Source organism: Lynx rufus, unplaced genomic scaffold, assembly GCF_022079265.1.
Source record: "Lynx rufus isolate CCGP_SWC_20201006 ecotype Redwood Valley unplaced genomic scaffold, mLynRuf1.p SCAF_2, whole genome shotgun sequence".
In the NCBI taxonomy this organism is placed as follows: domain Eukaryota; kingdom Metazoa; phylum Chordata; class Mammalia; order Carnivora; family Felidae; genus Lynx; species Lynx rufus.
In genome coordinates this window covers 180,479,587-180,496,972 of record NW_025814834.1, presented here as the reverse complement: position 1 = coordinate 180,496,972, position 17,386 = coordinate 180,479,587, and the positions used below count along the sequence as shown (strand labels likewise).

Sequence of the window (17,386 nt, the reverse complement as noted above, 5' to 3'; positions counted from 1 at the left end):
CAAGGGATACAAAAATACTGATTCTAAGGGACAGATGCACCCTGATGTTTATAGCAGCATTATCAACAAGCAGTAACAAAGTATGGAAAGAGTACAAATTTCCATCATCTGATGAATGGATAGAGAAGAGTGGTATACATGTATATACAATGGAATATTACTCAGCCATCAAAAAGAATTAAATCTTGTCATTTGCAATGATGTGGATGGAGCTAGAGTGTATTATGCTAAGTCAAATAAGTCAGAACTACAAATACCGTATGATTTCACTCATATGTGAAATTTAAGAAACAAAACAAATGATGGAGCACTTGGGTGGCTCAGTCGGTTCAGTGTCCAACTTTGGCTCAGGTCATGATCTCATGGTTTGTGAGTTTGAGCCCCACGTTGGTCTCTCCTGACAGCTCAGAGCCTGGAGCCTGCTTCAGATTCTGTCCGCCCCTCTCTCCGTCCCTCACATGCTCATGCTCTGTCTCTCTCTGTTTCTCAATAATAAATAAATGTTAAAAAAATTTAAAGAAAACAGATGAACATATGGGAAGGAAAAAAAGAGAGGGAAGCAAACAATGAGACTCTTAACAATAGAGAACAAACTGAAGGTTGATGGAGGGAGATGGGTGGAGGATGGGCTAAGTGGGTGCTGAGTGTTAAGGAGGGCACTTGTTATGATGAGAACTATGTGTTGTATGTAAGTGACGAATCACTGAGTTCTCCTGGGACCAATATTACACTATATGTTAACTAACTGAAATTTAAATAAAATTTGAAAAAAAAATGCAACACACTTTTAGTAAATCCAATCCAGTGATACATAAGCAAAAAGTCATAATAAGGCACATCATGACTAAGTGGGATTTATTCCAGGAATGCAAGTTGGTTTAACCCTTAAAAATCAATCTGTAACTCACCATATTAGGATGAAAAAAAGAAAATCACATGCTGGAGAAAAAGCATTACTTCCATTCAAGATGTGTCTGTGTGTATATCTTGGCAGTCTGAGATTAGAAGAGACTTACACTACCTAATAAATACATCTACAAAAAAACATACAATTAGTGTATCAAATGGTGACAGAATGAATGCTTCCACTTTAAGAGCAAGGTGGGAGGCCTGGATAGCTCAGTCTGTTAGGCTTCTGACTTTGACTCAGGTCAGATCTCATGATTCATGAGTTCGAACCCCACATTGGGCTTTATGCTGTCAGCACAGAGCCTGCTTCAGATCCTCTGTTTTACTCTCTCTGCCCCTCCCCTGCTTGCTCTCTCAAATAAACATTAAAAAGTATATATATTTTTTAAAAAGAGCAAGGAGGGGCGCCTGGGTGGCTCAGTCAGTTGGGCGGCCGACTTCGGCTCAGGTCACGAACTCGCGGTCCGTGAGTTCGAGCCCCGCATCGGGCTCTGGGCTGATGGCTCAGAGCCTGGAGCCTGCTTCCAATTCTGTGTCTCCCTCTCTCTCTGCCCCTCCCCCGTTCATGCTTTGTCTCTCTCTGTCTCAAAAATGAATAAAACGTTAAAAAAATAAATAAAAAAATAAAAAAATAAAAAGAGCAAGGAGAGGATGTCTACTCTTCTTTCTGTTCAACATTTCAGTAGAGCTTCTAGCAAATGTAGTAAGGCAAGAAAGCAGAATAAGATGAATACAGACTGAAAAAAAGAAAATTGTCTTTATTAACAGATAACATGATTGCCTACTAGGTAGGAAATCCTAAGGAACTTACAAAATGGCTCCTAGGTCTAATAAGTGAGTTTAACAAGACGTTTGTGTAAAAATCAATCATATTTCTGTATACTAGTAACACTCAGAAATTAAATTTAAAAACAATACACTAGGGACACCTGGGTGGCTCAGTTGGTTAAGCGTCTGACTCCAGCTCAAGTCATGACCTTGCAATTTGTGGGTTTGAGCTCTGCATCTGACTATGTGCTGACAACTCAGAACCTGGAACCTGCTTGGGATTCTGTGTCTCCCTCGCTCTCTGCCCCTCCCTCACTCACCCTGTCTCTCTCTCTCTCTCTCCCTCTCTCTCTCTCTCTCTCTCTCTCAAAAATAATAAGCATAAAAAATTATTAAAACAAATACAATAGCATAAAAATATGACACACTTAGGGATAAATTTGACATATCTGCAATACCTATGCGCTGAAAGCTATAAAACATTGCTAAGAAAAATTAAAGATCCAAATAAGTGAAGAGAGATAATATTTTTACGGACTGAAAGATTCAATATTGTTAAGATGTCAGTTCTCCCCATATTAATCCATAGCATATTAATCCATAGCTATTAATCCATTGGGACACATAGTCCCAATCAAAATGCTAGAAGGGCTTTTTTTGTAGAAATTGAGGTACTGATTCTAAAATTTATATGGAGATAAAAGGAACCTAGAACAGCCAAAACAACTTTGAAAAAAAGAACATAATACAAGGACTTACACTACCTGATGTTAAGGCTTATTTTAAAGGTAGAATAATCTATATACATATATAGATCAATGGGACAGAATAGAGAGTGATTTCAAGTGCTGTTTTTATGGGGGTATACACATGTAAAAATTCATCACATTATACACTTTAAATATGTATGTTTTGTCAATTTTAAATATAACTGTAAAAAATAAAGCAGTCTTTTTTTTTTTTTTTTTGTAGTCATGTAGTGGATGTTCAACCTATTATCAGGTCACTGGAGGAATAGAGCCAAAGAATTATCCTAATGTCAAAGTCTCAAGCAAAACAAAATAAAGTTTGTTAATTCTTTACTCAGAACCAACGAATAGAGAAATTTATGTTGGTTGTGCTGTAATGCAAGAGTCCATGAAATCACATGTCTGTACAATTCCCCATGCAGTATAATTAGGCTGAATGGCCTCTTGAGAATCCTTCCCACTCTAAGATACTAAAATAGGAGTTTTGGTTTAATTCAAGGCTACACATATTCTTCAGAGAAATGTGAACTTACAAAAGCATAATTTCAAAGGTTCATTGTAGCACTAGCAAGAACAGATGGCCCTAAAATCTGTTTGAGGGATGTTTTATTTTCTGGCCTTCAAAGAATACATTTCTTTTCTCTTAGGGAAGGAGGAGCTGATAGTCCTCTTTTCAAAAGAAGAAAGGGAGTTGCAAATCCATCAATACATTTAAAAAATTATTCACCATGGTCAAGTGGGATTTATTCCTGGGATTCAAGGGTGTTCAGTATTCACAAATCAATAAATATGATGCATAACATCAATAAAAGAAAGGATAAAAATCACATGATTACTTCAATAGATGCAGAAAAAGCATTTGACAAAGTACAACATCCACTCATGTTAAAAACCTTCAACAGAGTGGGTTTAGATGGAACGGACCTCAACATAATAAAGGCCATATACGAAAAACCCACAGTTAACATCATGCTCAATGGCAAAAAAACTGAGAGCTTTTCCCCTCAGATCAGGAATAAGACAAGGATGTCCACTCTCACCACGTTTATTCAATGTGGTGCTGGAAGTCCTAGCCATAGCATTCAGACAAGAGACAGAAATAAAAGGCATCCAGATTAGTAAGGAAGAAGGAAAACTTTCACTATCTGCAGATGATATGATACTACATATAGAAAACCCTAAAGACTCCAGCAAAAAAACCTCCTAGAACTGATAAATGAATTTAGTAAGGCCACAGGATATAAAATCAATATATAGAAATCTGTTACATTTCTGTGCACTAATAATGAAGTAGCAGAAAGAGAAGTTAAGGGGAACCAAAGAATGAAAGGAGTTGGTGAAAGGTGCTCTAGAAAATAGTGCAGGGAAGGGAGGTAGTGTTCCATTGACTATTGGTATAGCTATTTATAGTGTTAAACGTAGAAAACAGTATTTAACCAAAAATTAAAATAAAAGGATTCCCAAGAAGGGAAGTGTACCTCCACCGACTGCAACAGGAGGTCACTGCTGACCTCTCTGTGCTCAGACTAAGACCCTCTTCCATGTCTCTGCGTGACTGTTGATAGGCGTGAACAAGGGCTGCAGGACACTCTGCTTCTAGCCAAACCCCTAGCTTTCCCTGTCTCTCCACACTCACAACTTTGCTGCCACTTTTGGCCCTGAGGTGACCACCAGCTCTAATCTCACATTCAAACACCACAAGAAGTCTCGGACTTCTTGCGAGATGAGGGCACCCCTCATCTCCCACAGTTTAATTTCTATCTGACCCTATCCCTCATCTTGGAAGACCCAAGGGCTCGGTCTTTGTAAATTTTATTTCTCTATCTGTTTCCATGATGATGTATCCAGTCCTCTGGCCTTAAATACTATCTCTATACTGATATCTTGCAAATGTTTTCCTCCAGTCTGAATCCCTCCTCTGTTTTGTACACTTGAGTATCTTGCTGCCCACTTGACATCTCTACCTGCATAAGCACCTCAAGCTTAGCAAGTATAACTCTGATCTCCTGATCTTCCCTCAAAACTTGCTCTTCTTGCATCTTCCCTGAGTTGATGGCGCTACCATCCTTCCACTTAACCAGGCCCAAAACTTTTGATCCTCTTTCTTTCATATCTCATGTCTAATCTGCCTGGAAATTCTGCCACCTCTGCCTTCCAGATGTGTCTAGAACCCAACTACTCTCAATCTTTAGACTAGTCTTGGTCTAAGTTATCATCTCTGCTCTGGTTTTGAGTGGTAGCCTTCTAAGTGGTCTTCCTGTTAATACCCTTTCCCCCATCACTCTATTCTCAGTACAACAGTCCTATTGATCCAGTTAAAACCAAGTTAGATCACATCAGTCCTCTCCTTAAAACCTTCCAAAGATCTTTTATCTTAGTCAGAATAAAACTGCAGTGCTCTATACCATTTGTACTTCTTAACCCATTGCCTCTCTAACTTCATTTCTTACACCTCTTTTTTCTGTCATTCAGCTTCAGCCACACTGTCCTTAATGTTCCTTGAAACTGCCAGGCCTGCTATCATCCTACCACCCCAGGGCCATTGCACCAGCTATTTTAAATGCCTGTAAAGTTCTTCCTTAGATATTCCCATGGCGTTTCCCTCACTTTTCAATAAGACCTTCCCTGACCATGCTATTTGAAAATGGCACCTGCCTGTCCTCCTGGTCCTGCATCCATGTTTTATTTTTCTGTATAGCACTTTATCCGTGTGTAACATTTCATATATTTTACTTAGTTGTTTTTGTTTCTTCCTCCTCTACACACAAAAATGTAAGTTCTGTGAGGGAAGGAATTTGTTCCCTACTGAACAAACCAGGTACCTACTGAACAAACTTACATGGTGCCTGGTACAGGTTACATGCTCAATGAATATTTGCTGAATGAATGAGTGAAGGTTCAAAGGTTCATATTTGATGACATGTAGACCCATAGGACTTCAACATGGGTGCTAGCTTCTGGACATAAGTAAACTCCAGCTGATGGAAATGATAGTCATTTATATTGTTCGAGAATATCTTCAGGAAAGGATATTCCTCTACTATTCCATCATTACTCAACTCAGTGTTCTTTTCAGTTCTATTTTCAACTCAGTTCTATTTTTGTTCCTTTACTCACACTTTCTCTTTATCCAAAGTGTTCTTCCTTTGCACCTGATTTCAAAGCCAATTCAAATATTATACCATTTAGGGAACCTTCCTAGAATTCTCTATCCCCCAGACAGTATCACTCTTTCTTTCTTCTGTTTTCTTGGCTTTCTGTACTCATGTAACTTGTATAGCAGAGAGTATGAAACCCTTTCTACTCTGAATCTTGAGCCCTCTGAAGGCAGAGAGTATGCCTTTCATTTTTCATTGTATCTCTGGTGCAGTGCTTTCCTAAATTTTCCATGCCTTTGCAGTGTCTATCTAAAGTTATTTTAAATTGCTTGATATTATAGAATTAAATTGTTAAAACCTTATTAGATACCCCATCTATATGACACTGCAATTGTATATGAACCAAAAAAATTTTTTTAAATCATGCCAACACCATTTACTCTCAATATAACTTCAGGAGTAAGACAAACTCCAAATCCATCCGTATTTAATATGATTTACTAGTTTGTATATTCAGCAGATATTTATTGAGCATCTACCGTAGGCAGGCCTTATGCCAAGCCAGACAAATTATATAGAAATTGTAGCTACTCGTCAGGGCCTGCACAAACTTCTCCTGTACATACAATTCGTCTCCACTTTATCAAAAGATTAAATAACTGTCATTTTTTAACATGTGATCGCAGGGAGGAAATTAAAGGACATGGCATGTTGATTCAGAGATGGATTCGATGTTATAACTCCTCACCCATTCCTTCAACACAGTCATTCCTAGAACTGTATTCTTTTAACTGGCTCTTAGAATTTTTGTGGATGGTTAGAACCTGGGGTGGGAAACACAGGAAGATTAAAGCTTCTGTACTGCTTCACTTGGTATGTTAAAATGGTCTTTTGAGATAAGACCCAGATAGCATTTAGCTCATTTCCTGGCTCATGGTTGACACTGCATAGATGTTAGCTATTTTGCACATACTATTGTCACAGCAGTTGTTTCCCTCCCTTTTATCAGTATGTCATTTCACTAGCTGTGAGCTCTTAGGAAGGGTCTGAATCCTATTATCTCATAAGAGGTACTTGGTTGAATTACCTGCTACTGATTTTTAGGTTGCTTTACAATTTTATAAGCAGAGTGGAGGAGACAAGCATACAAATTTTATTTACAAACACTTCATCAGTACTTATTATGTTCTTGGTGCTGTTCTAAGCACTTTATAAATATTAATTTACTTAATCTTCATAACTGCATAAAGTAGTTACTTTTATTATCCTCTTTACCGAGGAGGAAACTGAGACACAGGGAAATCAAGTAACTTGCCCCAGGGCACACGGGGGGTTAGTAGCAAAGCCAAGAAATGCAGGGAGTCTGGTTAATAGCAGTCTTTGCTATTAACCATAAGACAAAGCTGAATGTTGATAATGCAATATATAAGAAATACAGGATGCTGTGGCAGTTCAAAGAAGGAAGTGGTCATATTGGAAGGCTGAATGTAGGAATTGGTATTTTTACTAGGCCTTGTTTTGGGGGATACTTTTTCAGATGCTTGGATATGGGGGATAAAAAGGAAGGCTAAATAATATCATATGCAAGAGCTCAGAGATGGGAAATGGTAGCACATCAGGAAGTAGTCCTGCATATAAGGATATGGTAGGAAGGGAAGCAAGGCAGGAAAGCTGGTTTGGAGTGAGAGGACACAACAGAAAAGATTGATATCATCAGAACTGTGTTTTGGTGAATTTGGAAACATTGTGTGGAATGAATCAGAATTGAAAAAGACTGCAGAAAAACCAGGTGTAAGGTTATTATTATGTCCAGAATAGAGGTAGTTAGATCTTGAATTCTGGTGAAGATAAGGATAGATATAGGAGATACTACAGAATTTGAATTGATAGAACAGAGAAATAGCACAACTAGAAAGTTGAGTGTTGATAACTTTATATGACAAATGTTAAGTTTATTTTATGGTCAGCAAAGTCCTTTAAATACTTAGGAAACTCTTCTCTTGGTGTAAATGCACATGATTTTAAGAAAGTAAAAGTATTCCTTTATAAAGAAATGAAGTTTGTTTATCTCATTGGGCTTGAAATTGATATCTAAGGAAATGATTTCTTAGAGGGTAGCTAATTTATTTAGAATGTCTGAATTGAGAATATTTCTTAATCTGCTTAGTATAGACAAAGTTAGAAACCACTTTAGCCTAATGATTTGGAAGAAATAATAGATAAAAACATTCTTTAAAATTTCTGTATATGGGGGTGCCTGGCTGGCTTAGTCAGTATAGCATGTGACTCTTTATCTCAGGGTCGTGAGTTTGAGCCCTACGTTGGGGATAAAGTTTACTTAAAAAAAAATTGCTATATGTGATTATATCAGTTTCTTTCATGTGATACAAATATAAATTGTAAGTAAGAGCCTAAATTAGTCTATGACTTGACTTTGCTAAGTAGGAATCTTCCTGCTGACTTTTACCCTGTTTGCAAAAGACTTAAATGTAATCTTTGGAAAACCCTGACAGAAGTGGTTTGAATTAGTGAGATTGATAAATATCAGTGTGAGAGGAATATATTCAGTTACTATTGGATGCCTCTGGTGATACAATAATATATTAAAACACTAAATTTTGCAAGAGTTATAAACATAACAAAGTAAAGTCATGAGATGATGATATCTTAGAATTGGTATAGACCTAGGAATAAATTTAACCAAGGAGGTAAAAGACTTATACTTTGAAGAGTATAAAACATTTCTGACAGAAATTGAAGAAAACCTAAATTAATGGGAAGACATCTCATGTTCATGGATTAGAAGACTTAATATTGTTAAGTTGTCAGTATTATTCAAAGTGGTTCTACAGATCCCATGCAAGCCCTATCAGAATACCCATGGCTTTTTTTTTTTCCCAGAAAAGAAAAAGCCAGTACTCAAATTCTTTTGGAATTGCAAGGGGCTCCAAAGCCAAAATAATCTTGTGTAAGAACAAAATTGTAGTAGTTACCCTTCCAATTTCAAAATCTGCAGGGCTGTAGTAATCAAAATAATGTAGACTTAAGAATCTAGAAATAAATCTGTACATTTATGGCCAGTTGATTTTGACAAAGGTGCCAAGACCATTTAATGGTGAAAGAATAGCCTTTAGCAAATGGTTCTAGGACAACTGGATTTCCACATATAAAAGAATGAACGTGTACCTCTACTTCACACTGTGTACAAAATTTAACTCAAAGTGGATCAGTGACCTAAATATAAGAGCTAAAACCATGGAGCTCTTTGATAAAAACATGAGGGTAATTTTTCATGACATTGGATTTAGCAATAAATAATATACCAATAGTACACACAACAAAAAAAATAGATTGGACTTAATAAAAATTAAAATCTTTTGTGTATTGAAGGACATTAACATGAAAGTGAAAACCTACACATGGGAGAAAATATTTGCAAATCATGTATCTGACAAGGGTCTGATATGTAGAGAATATATAAAGAAGTCTTTTAACTCAGCAACAAAAGACAATCCCATTAAAAAAGGCAAAGGGCAACTTTTTTTTCTAGATATGTTTCCTGAGGCAAGAGAAGTAAAAAGCAAAAATAAACTATTGAGACTGCATCAAAATAAAAAGCTTCTGTACAACAAAGGAAACAACAAAACTAAAAGGCAGCCTACAAAATTGGAGAAGATATTTGCAAATGACATATCTGATAAAGAGTTAGAATCCAAAATATACAAAGAACTTGTAAAACTCAACACCCAAGAAACAATCCAATTAAAAATGGGCTGAAGACATGAACAGACGTTTCTCCAAATAACACATATAGATGGCCAACAGACGCATGTAAAGCTCTTCATCACTTACCATCAGGGAAATGCAAATCAAAACTACAGTGAAGGATTACCTCATACCTGTTACCTCATACCTCATACCTGTTAGAATAACAGCCACTGTGGAAAACAGTGTGGAGGTTCCTAAAAAGTTAAAAATAGAACTACCCTATGGTCCAGCAATTGCACTACTGGGTATTTACCCAAATAAAAAAAACATGAATTCAAAGGAATACATGCACCCTATGTTTATAGCAGCATTATTTACAATATCCAAAGTATGGAAAGAGTCCAAATGTCTGTCGACTGATGAATGGATAAAGAAGAGTGGTATATATATACTACAATGGAATATTTCTCATCCATAAAAACGAATGAAATCTTGTCATTTGCAAGGACATGGATGGAGCTAGAGAATATAATGCTAAGCAAAATAAGTCAGAGAAAGACAAATGCAGTGTGATTTCACTCATGTGGAATTTAAGAAACAAAACAAATGAGCAAGGGGGAAAAAAAGAAACAAATCAAGAAACAGACCCTTAACTGTGGGGTGCCTGGGTGGCTCAGTCGGTTAAGCGTCCGACTTTGGCTCAGGTCATGATCTCGCAGTTTGTGAGTTTGAGCCCCGCGTTGGGCTCTGTGCTGACAGCTCAGAGCCTGGAGCCTGCTTCGGATTCTGTGTCTCCCTCTCTCTTTGCCCCTCCCCTGCTCATGCTCTGTCTCCATCTGTCTCAAAAATAAATAAAACATTAAAAAAAAAAAAAAAAAGAAACAGACCCTTAACTATGGAGAACAAACTGATGGTTACCAGAGGGGAGGAGGATGGACGCATGGGTTACATAGGTGGTAGGGATTAAGGAGAACACTTGTTGTGATGAGCACTGGGTGATGTACGGAATTGTTGAATCACTGAATTGTACACCTGAAACTAATAAAACACTGTATATCTTTTAAAAATGGGCATAGGACTTGAATAGACATTTCTCCAAAGAAGATATTCAGATGGCCAACAAGCAAATAAAAAGATGCTTAACATCATTAGTCATTAGGGAAATGCAAATCAAAACCACAGTGAGGCACTGCTTCACACCTACTAGGATGGCTATAAAACAACAGAAAATAACAAGCGCCAGCAAGGATGTAGAGAAATTGGGACCCTTTTGTGTTGCTGGTGGAAAGTGGTTCATCCACTATGAAAAAGTTTGGCAGCTCCTCAGAAAGTTAGACATAGAATTACTGTATGACCCCGCAATTCCAAAGAATTGAAAACAGTTACACAAGTATATGTACATGTACATTTATAGTAGTACTATTTACAGTAGCCATCAGGTGGTTATAGCCCAAATGTCCCTGGTTGGATGGATAAACAAATTGTGGTGTGTGTGTATATACATACACAATGGAATGTTATTTGGCCATAAAATGAAGTGAAGTATGATACATGCTACACCATGGATGAGCTTCTAAAACATTATGTTAAAGTGAAAGAAGCCAGGGGCGCCTGGGTGGCTCAGTCAGTTAAGCTTCCGACCTCAGCTCAGGTCACGATCTCACATTCCATGAGTTCGAACCCCGCGTCAGGTTCTATGCTGACAGCTCAGAGCCTGGAGCTTGCTTCAGATTCTGTGTCTCCATCTCTCTGCCCCTTCCCTGCTTGCTCTCTTTCTCAAAAATAAATAAATGTTTAAAAAAAATTAAAAAGTGAAAGAAGCCAGACACGATGGTCACATATTATATGGACCCGTTTGTGTAAAATGTCCAGAATAAATGCACATAGAATGCAGGTTAGTGGTTAGGATTGGGACAAACAGGTTAGAGGAACGTTTTTACTTTGGAGTGATTGAAATGTTTTGGAACTAGATAAAGGTTACTGTTGCACACCATTGTGAATGTATTAAATGGCCCTGAATTGTTCAACTTTGAAATGGTTAATTTTATGTATGTGAATTTCATCTCACATTATTTTGTTTTGAGTGTAATGATACAAGAATATAAAAAGGTATCAGAACACTCATCTGGTATTTTTCACACTTAGTACTGCAGTTTGTAATGTAAGAGGAAGAGGGGAGTAAAACAAAAGTTTTGGACTAGATTTTTGAAAGATTAAAGCCATTAAAGGATTGGACTGCAAAGGCGGACAAATGGCATGGCATGAAGGAAAAAAGGGAACTAAAAAACAAATTATCGCTATCCTATTTCAACCAGAAGCCAGAGTTTAGCACCAAGATAATGTTAAGTTCAGATTTGTTTACTATATACAAAATGGTGGCCTGTGAGTTTTTTCAGGTTAGGTGCAGAATTACTATCTTAAATCTTGTGATCAGAACAAAGCATTTGTTAAAAAGACTGTCCTTTTTCCAATGGATTTTCTTTCTTGCTTTATTGAAGATTAGTTGACCATAGAGTTGTGGAGCCATTTCTGGGTTTTCTATTCTGTTCCATTGATCTATGTGTCTTTTTTTGTACCAGTATCATACTGGATTGATTACCACAGCTTTGTAATATAGCTTGAAGTTTGGAATCATGATGCCTCCAGCTTTGCTTTTCTTTTTCAGGATGACTTTGGCTATTCAGGATCTTTCCTGGTTCTATAGAAATTTTAGGATTGTTTGTTCTAGCTCTGTGAAAAATGATGATGTTATTTTGATAGGAATTTCATTAATTATGTAGGTTGTTTTGGGTAGCATAGGCATTTAAACAATATTTGTTCTTCCTATCCATGAACATGGAATGTGTTTCCATTTCTTTGTGTCCTCTTCGGTTTCTTTCATTAGTGTTCTATGGTTTTCAGAGTACAGATCTTTTGCCTCTTTGGATAGGTTTAGTCCTAGGTATCTTACGGTTTTTGGTACAGTTGTAAATGGGATCAATTCCTTGATTTCTCTTTCTGCTGCTTCATTATTGATGTATAGAAATGCAACAGATTTTTGTATGTTGATTTTGTATATTGTGACTTGACTGATTTCCTGTATCAGCTCTAGCAATTTTTTTGGTGGAGTCTTTGGGTTTTCTTCATAGAAAATCATATCATCTGCAAATAATGAAAGTTTGACTTCTTTGCCGATTTGGATGCCTTTTATTTCTTTTTGTCTAATTGCTGAGGCTAGGACTTCCGTTACTATGTTAAATAGTGAACACCCCAGTCTTGTTCCTGACCATAGAGGGAAAGCTCTCAGTTTTTCCCCAGGGAGGATTACATTAGCTGTGGAAAAAAAGACAGTCTCTTCAACAAACGGCATTGGAAAAACTGGACAGCAATGTGCAGAATGAAACTGGACCACTTACTTACACCATACAGAAAAATAAATTCAAAATGGATGAAAGACCTGAAGGTGAGACAGGAAACCATCAAAATGCTAGAGGAGAATACAGGCAGCAATCTCTTTGACATTGGCTAGAGCAACTTCTTACTAGACACTTTGCTGGAGGCAAGGAAAACAAAAGAAAAATGAACTATTGGGACCTCATCAAGATAAAAAGTTTCTGCATAGTGAAGGAAACAGTCAATAAAACTAAAAGGCAACCTTTGGAATGGGAGAAGATATTTGCAAATGACATAGTTGGTAAAGGGTTGGTGTCCAAAGTCTATAAAGAACTTAACAAACTCAACACCCAAAAAACAAATAATCCAGTTAAGAAATGGACAGAGGACATGAAAAGACATTTTTCCAAAGAAGACATCCAGAAGACTAATAGACACATGAAAAGATGCTCGACATCACTCATCATCAGGGAAATAGAAATCAAAACCATGATGAGATTCTACCTCACACTTTTCAGAATGGCTAACAGGAGACAACAGGTGTTGGTGAGGATGAGAAGAAAGGGGAACCTCTTGCACTGTTGGTGGGAATGCAAACTGGTACAGCCATGTTGGTGGGAATGCAAACTGGTGCAGCCACTCTGGAAAACAGTATGGAAGTTTCTCAAAAAAATTAAAAATAGAACTACCCTATGACCCAGCAATTACACTACTAGGTATTTACCCAGAGGATACAAAAATACTGATTTGAAGGGACACATAGCCACATTATGGAAAGAGCCCAAACATCCATCCACTGATGAATGGATAAAGAAGGTGTGAGAGTGTGTGTGTGTGTGTGTGTGTGTGTGTGTGTGTGTGTGTGTGTGTTGGAATATTATTCAGCCATCAAGAAAAGAATGAAATGTGCCATTTGCAATAATGTGGGATGGAGCTGGAAAATATTATACTGAGCAAAATAAGTCAGAGAAAGACAAATACCATATGATTTCACATATATGTGGAATTTAAAAAACAAAACAGATGAACAGAGGGGGGAAAAGAAAGAGGCAAACCATAAAACAGACTCTTAACAATAGAGAACAAACTGAGGATTGATGGAGGGAGGTGGGAAGAGGATGGACTAGATGGGTGATGGGCATTAAGGATGGCAGTTGTGATAAGCACTGGATGTTATCTGTAGTGATAAATCACTAAATTCTCCTGAAACTAATATTACACTATATATTAACAAACTGGAATTTAAACAAAAACTTGAAAAAAAAAGAACAAAGCAACATATTAGTGATTTCTTAGAAGATTTCAAACAAGTTAGTAAAACTAAGAAACAATGGAGTATATTTCTAGAGGAAAACCCTCACTCCTTTGTGCAAATATGAAAAAATAAGGCAGATGCACTTACATATGGGACATTCTTTTGACTTAGAATTTCAGTGAATATGTCCTCAGAGAATCTAGTGGGTAGGAGGAATTACTGTAATTAACTAATGTTACTTGAGTTCAGTACAGCAACAAAAGGACCAAAAAAAAAAAATGAACGCAAATATGTCTTGTGCTTATTTAGGTTATAATATAAATCACCTATAAAGTGTAAAAAGAATTTTTGTATATGTTGATTTCTTTTTTTTTTTTCAATGTTTATTTTTGAGAGAGACAGAGCACGAGGAGTGGGGAGGGGGAGAGAGAGAGGGAGACACAGAATCCAAAGCAGGCTCCTGTCCCTGAGCTGTCAGCACAGAGCCTGACGTGGGGCTCAAATCCATGAACCATGAGATCATGACCTAAGCCAAAATCGGATGCTTAACTGACTGAGCCACCCAAGTACCCCTATATGTTGATTTTTTTTTTATTTTTTATTAAAATTTATTTATTTTTGAGACAGAGAGAGAGACAGAATATGAACGGGGGAGGGTCAGAGAGAGAGGGAGACACAGAATCTGAAACAGGCTCCAGGCTCTGAGCTGTCAGCACAGAGCCCGACGCGGGGCTCGAACTCATTGGCTGCGAGATCATGACCTGAGCGAAGTCGGATGCTCAGCTGAGCCACTCAGGTGCCCCGATTTTTTTTTATTAATGGTGACTGATGTTCACTTTGTTTTCATTATTTAGTAGCCTCTTTGTCACTTTAATAGATAATAATATTGGTTTTTTTGCCTTTGAGAAGGTAAAAAAGTTGTGCTGTGTGAGACCCCCAAAAGTGCCCATTTTTGGCAGAATAAGAAAGTTAATCTTGCATTTGATTACAGATGATGAAAGCCATGAACAAGTCCAATGAACATGTCCTGGCAGGAGGTGCCTGCTTCAATGAGAAGGCAGACTCTCATCTGGTGTGTGTACAGAATGATGATGGAAACTATCAGACCCAGGCTATCAGTATTCACAATCAGCCCAGAAAGGGTGAGTATTTGAGGTGATTGACATGATAAGAATATAAAGTTGTACTGGACATGGGAAGTTGGATATCTCAGCCCCATAACTCTCACTTTCTAGCGAGGTGAATTTTTAAATTCACTTTGATGAATTTAACCTCTCCATCCTTATTTTCCAAGATTATGTTGACTCCCCAAATAGCCAGACTCAAAGTTGCACATGGAATCTCTATTATTGAGGAGAACATGTTGAAAATTCTGCATCGGGATATTGTCATGGCCAGAACTGGTATTTGAAAGTAGGAAGACTAGGCCCCTTAGTGAGAATATACTTGGGTAGGTTTGAAACTTGTTGGATGACCATATCTAAACAATGTTAATTAATAGGTTGACTGAACTCTCAAAGAAGGCTTCTTGGTTCAGTGGCACTCATAATGTGGGCTCATCACTTAGGAGATTGTTAGAAATGAAGGATCTGTACCCAAGATCTGCTAAATTACAATTTGCATTTTAATAAGGTCCCTGTGTTAAATGCACATTGAAATATAAGAAGCACTGTTTAAGGTGGCATTTCTTAAGATGTCTTATCAGGTTCTAGTGTGTTAAAAAGTACTCACATAAATGAAAGTCTTGCTTATTAGTACATTTAACTGATATTCCTGGGTTACAAGTTTAAACAGATTTCTTCACTATAGGACTTTTCAGAGCCTTTAACAAGGTGATATGATTTGCGTTTTTCCAAAAGGAAGATAGTGCCTGGCCCTTTGCAAATTTAGTTGACCATGAATCTGGTTTTTCCTCAGAACATCTTCCATAACTAACTTTCTTTAGTATGCCTTATGAAACACTTCTCTAGTTGACAGTGACATAGGTCACTGTCCAATATATTTTATAAATCAATTGTTTAGTAAAAGCATAAAAGGTCTTTGTCACATGTATATTCAACATATATCCAAAATAAGGTAGGTGATAAATCCACAATGCTCTCTGTTAGATCACACCTGGAATATTTGAAATAAGTTCTGGATATCATTAATGTAATTGATGATATCCATTGATAAAACTGCAGGTTCTTCTAAGGATGGTTCAAGACCTGTGAAAAATCTGGAAACTAGGTCAAAAGAAGACCTTTTGAATATAGTATGAATATGTAATCTGGAAAAGTATAGATTGGCAGAGGGTGAAAAATAGCTGTCTCTATTTTTAAGGTTTTCCAGTGTGTGGAAATAACATCCAGCTTATTCTCTATAGCTACAAAAGGCCAGAACCAGCACTACTGGGTGAGAGTTAAAAGGATCTAGGTCTAGACTCAGTTTGAGAGCACATTCTGTAAGGCTGAGAGTTATCCAGAAGTAGAAGGGGCTGCCTAGTGCCATTGTGGGCTCCTTGTCACTAGAAATCTTTGACAAAGCCTGGATGTTTACCTGTTAGAGATATTGCAGGGCCAATGGGCAGAAAGGTGGATTAGCTTAGTCCAATTTAAGATGTGGAGGAACATAGAGGCTCCTGGCTGGCTCAGTTGGTGGAGCTATGCAGCTCTTGATCTTGGGGTTCTAAGTTCGAGCCCCACGTTGGGTGTGGAGATTACTATAAAAAAAAATAAAATCTTGGGGCATCTGGGTGGCACAGTCAGTTAAGCGTGCAACTCTTGATTTCAGCTCAGGTCATGATCCCAGTATCATGGAATCAGGCCCCACATTGAGCTCTGCCTGCTTAGGGTTCTCTCTCTCCTTCCCTCCCTCCTTCCCTCTCCCCTGTTTGTATATGCGTACTCTCTCCAAGTAAATAAATACGTAAATAATTTTTTTTAAATCTTAAAAAATGATATGGAGGAGCATAGTGACATTTTCTTAAAGCTAAATGTAATTAAATATTCTTTTTTTCATGAAGAGGTAATGGTAATGTGTTGGTCTTTTCAATAGGTATTTATTTATTATATTTTTTTAAAAGAAATCCACTCATAAATAAAATGGATGCCAACCATATCTCTATCTTCAAAATATATTTTATCTGAAAAATAAAGGTATTAGATCAGCCATCACTTTTCTGTGAATGGCTAGGTGATACATTAGGTATTGCAAGCCTGTGGTCTTTGTCCCCAATTACTCAACTCTGATATATTTCAAGCACTGCCATAGACAATATGTAAGTGAGTAGAAATGGCTGTGTTCCAATAAAATTTTATTTTCAAAAACAGGCTGCAGGCCAAACAGGCTGTAGTTTGCCGAGCCCTAGACTGGACCACTAAGATTCCTTTGCTTGTAAGATTCTTTAATTCTTGATTGGAGGGAGAGGAAAACGAAATGGGGAGTGTATCTTAAAACTTCATTCCCAAAGCATCAGAATTATTGGTTACTTGTATATTGTGGTGTATAGAGTCGTTGTTTTTTGTTTTCTGTATGATGATGGTTGG

General features: G+C 37.3%; 1 protein-coding gene across 1 annotated transcript in view; it reads left to right on the top strand.

Annotated features, from left to right (window-relative positions):
- The window catches only part of ZFYVE9 (zinc finger FYVE-type containing 9), a 134,979-nt gene that overhangs the window by 106,927 nt on the left and 10,666 nt on the right, over positions 1 to 17,386 (top strand). The window contains exon 13 of the mRNA XM_047085321.1: positions 14,851 to 15,001. Coding sequence (XP_046941277.1) covers positions 14,851 to 15,001 — 151 coding nt within the window. The remainder of the gene's footprint in view (positions 1 to 14,850; positions 15,002 to 17,386) is intronic.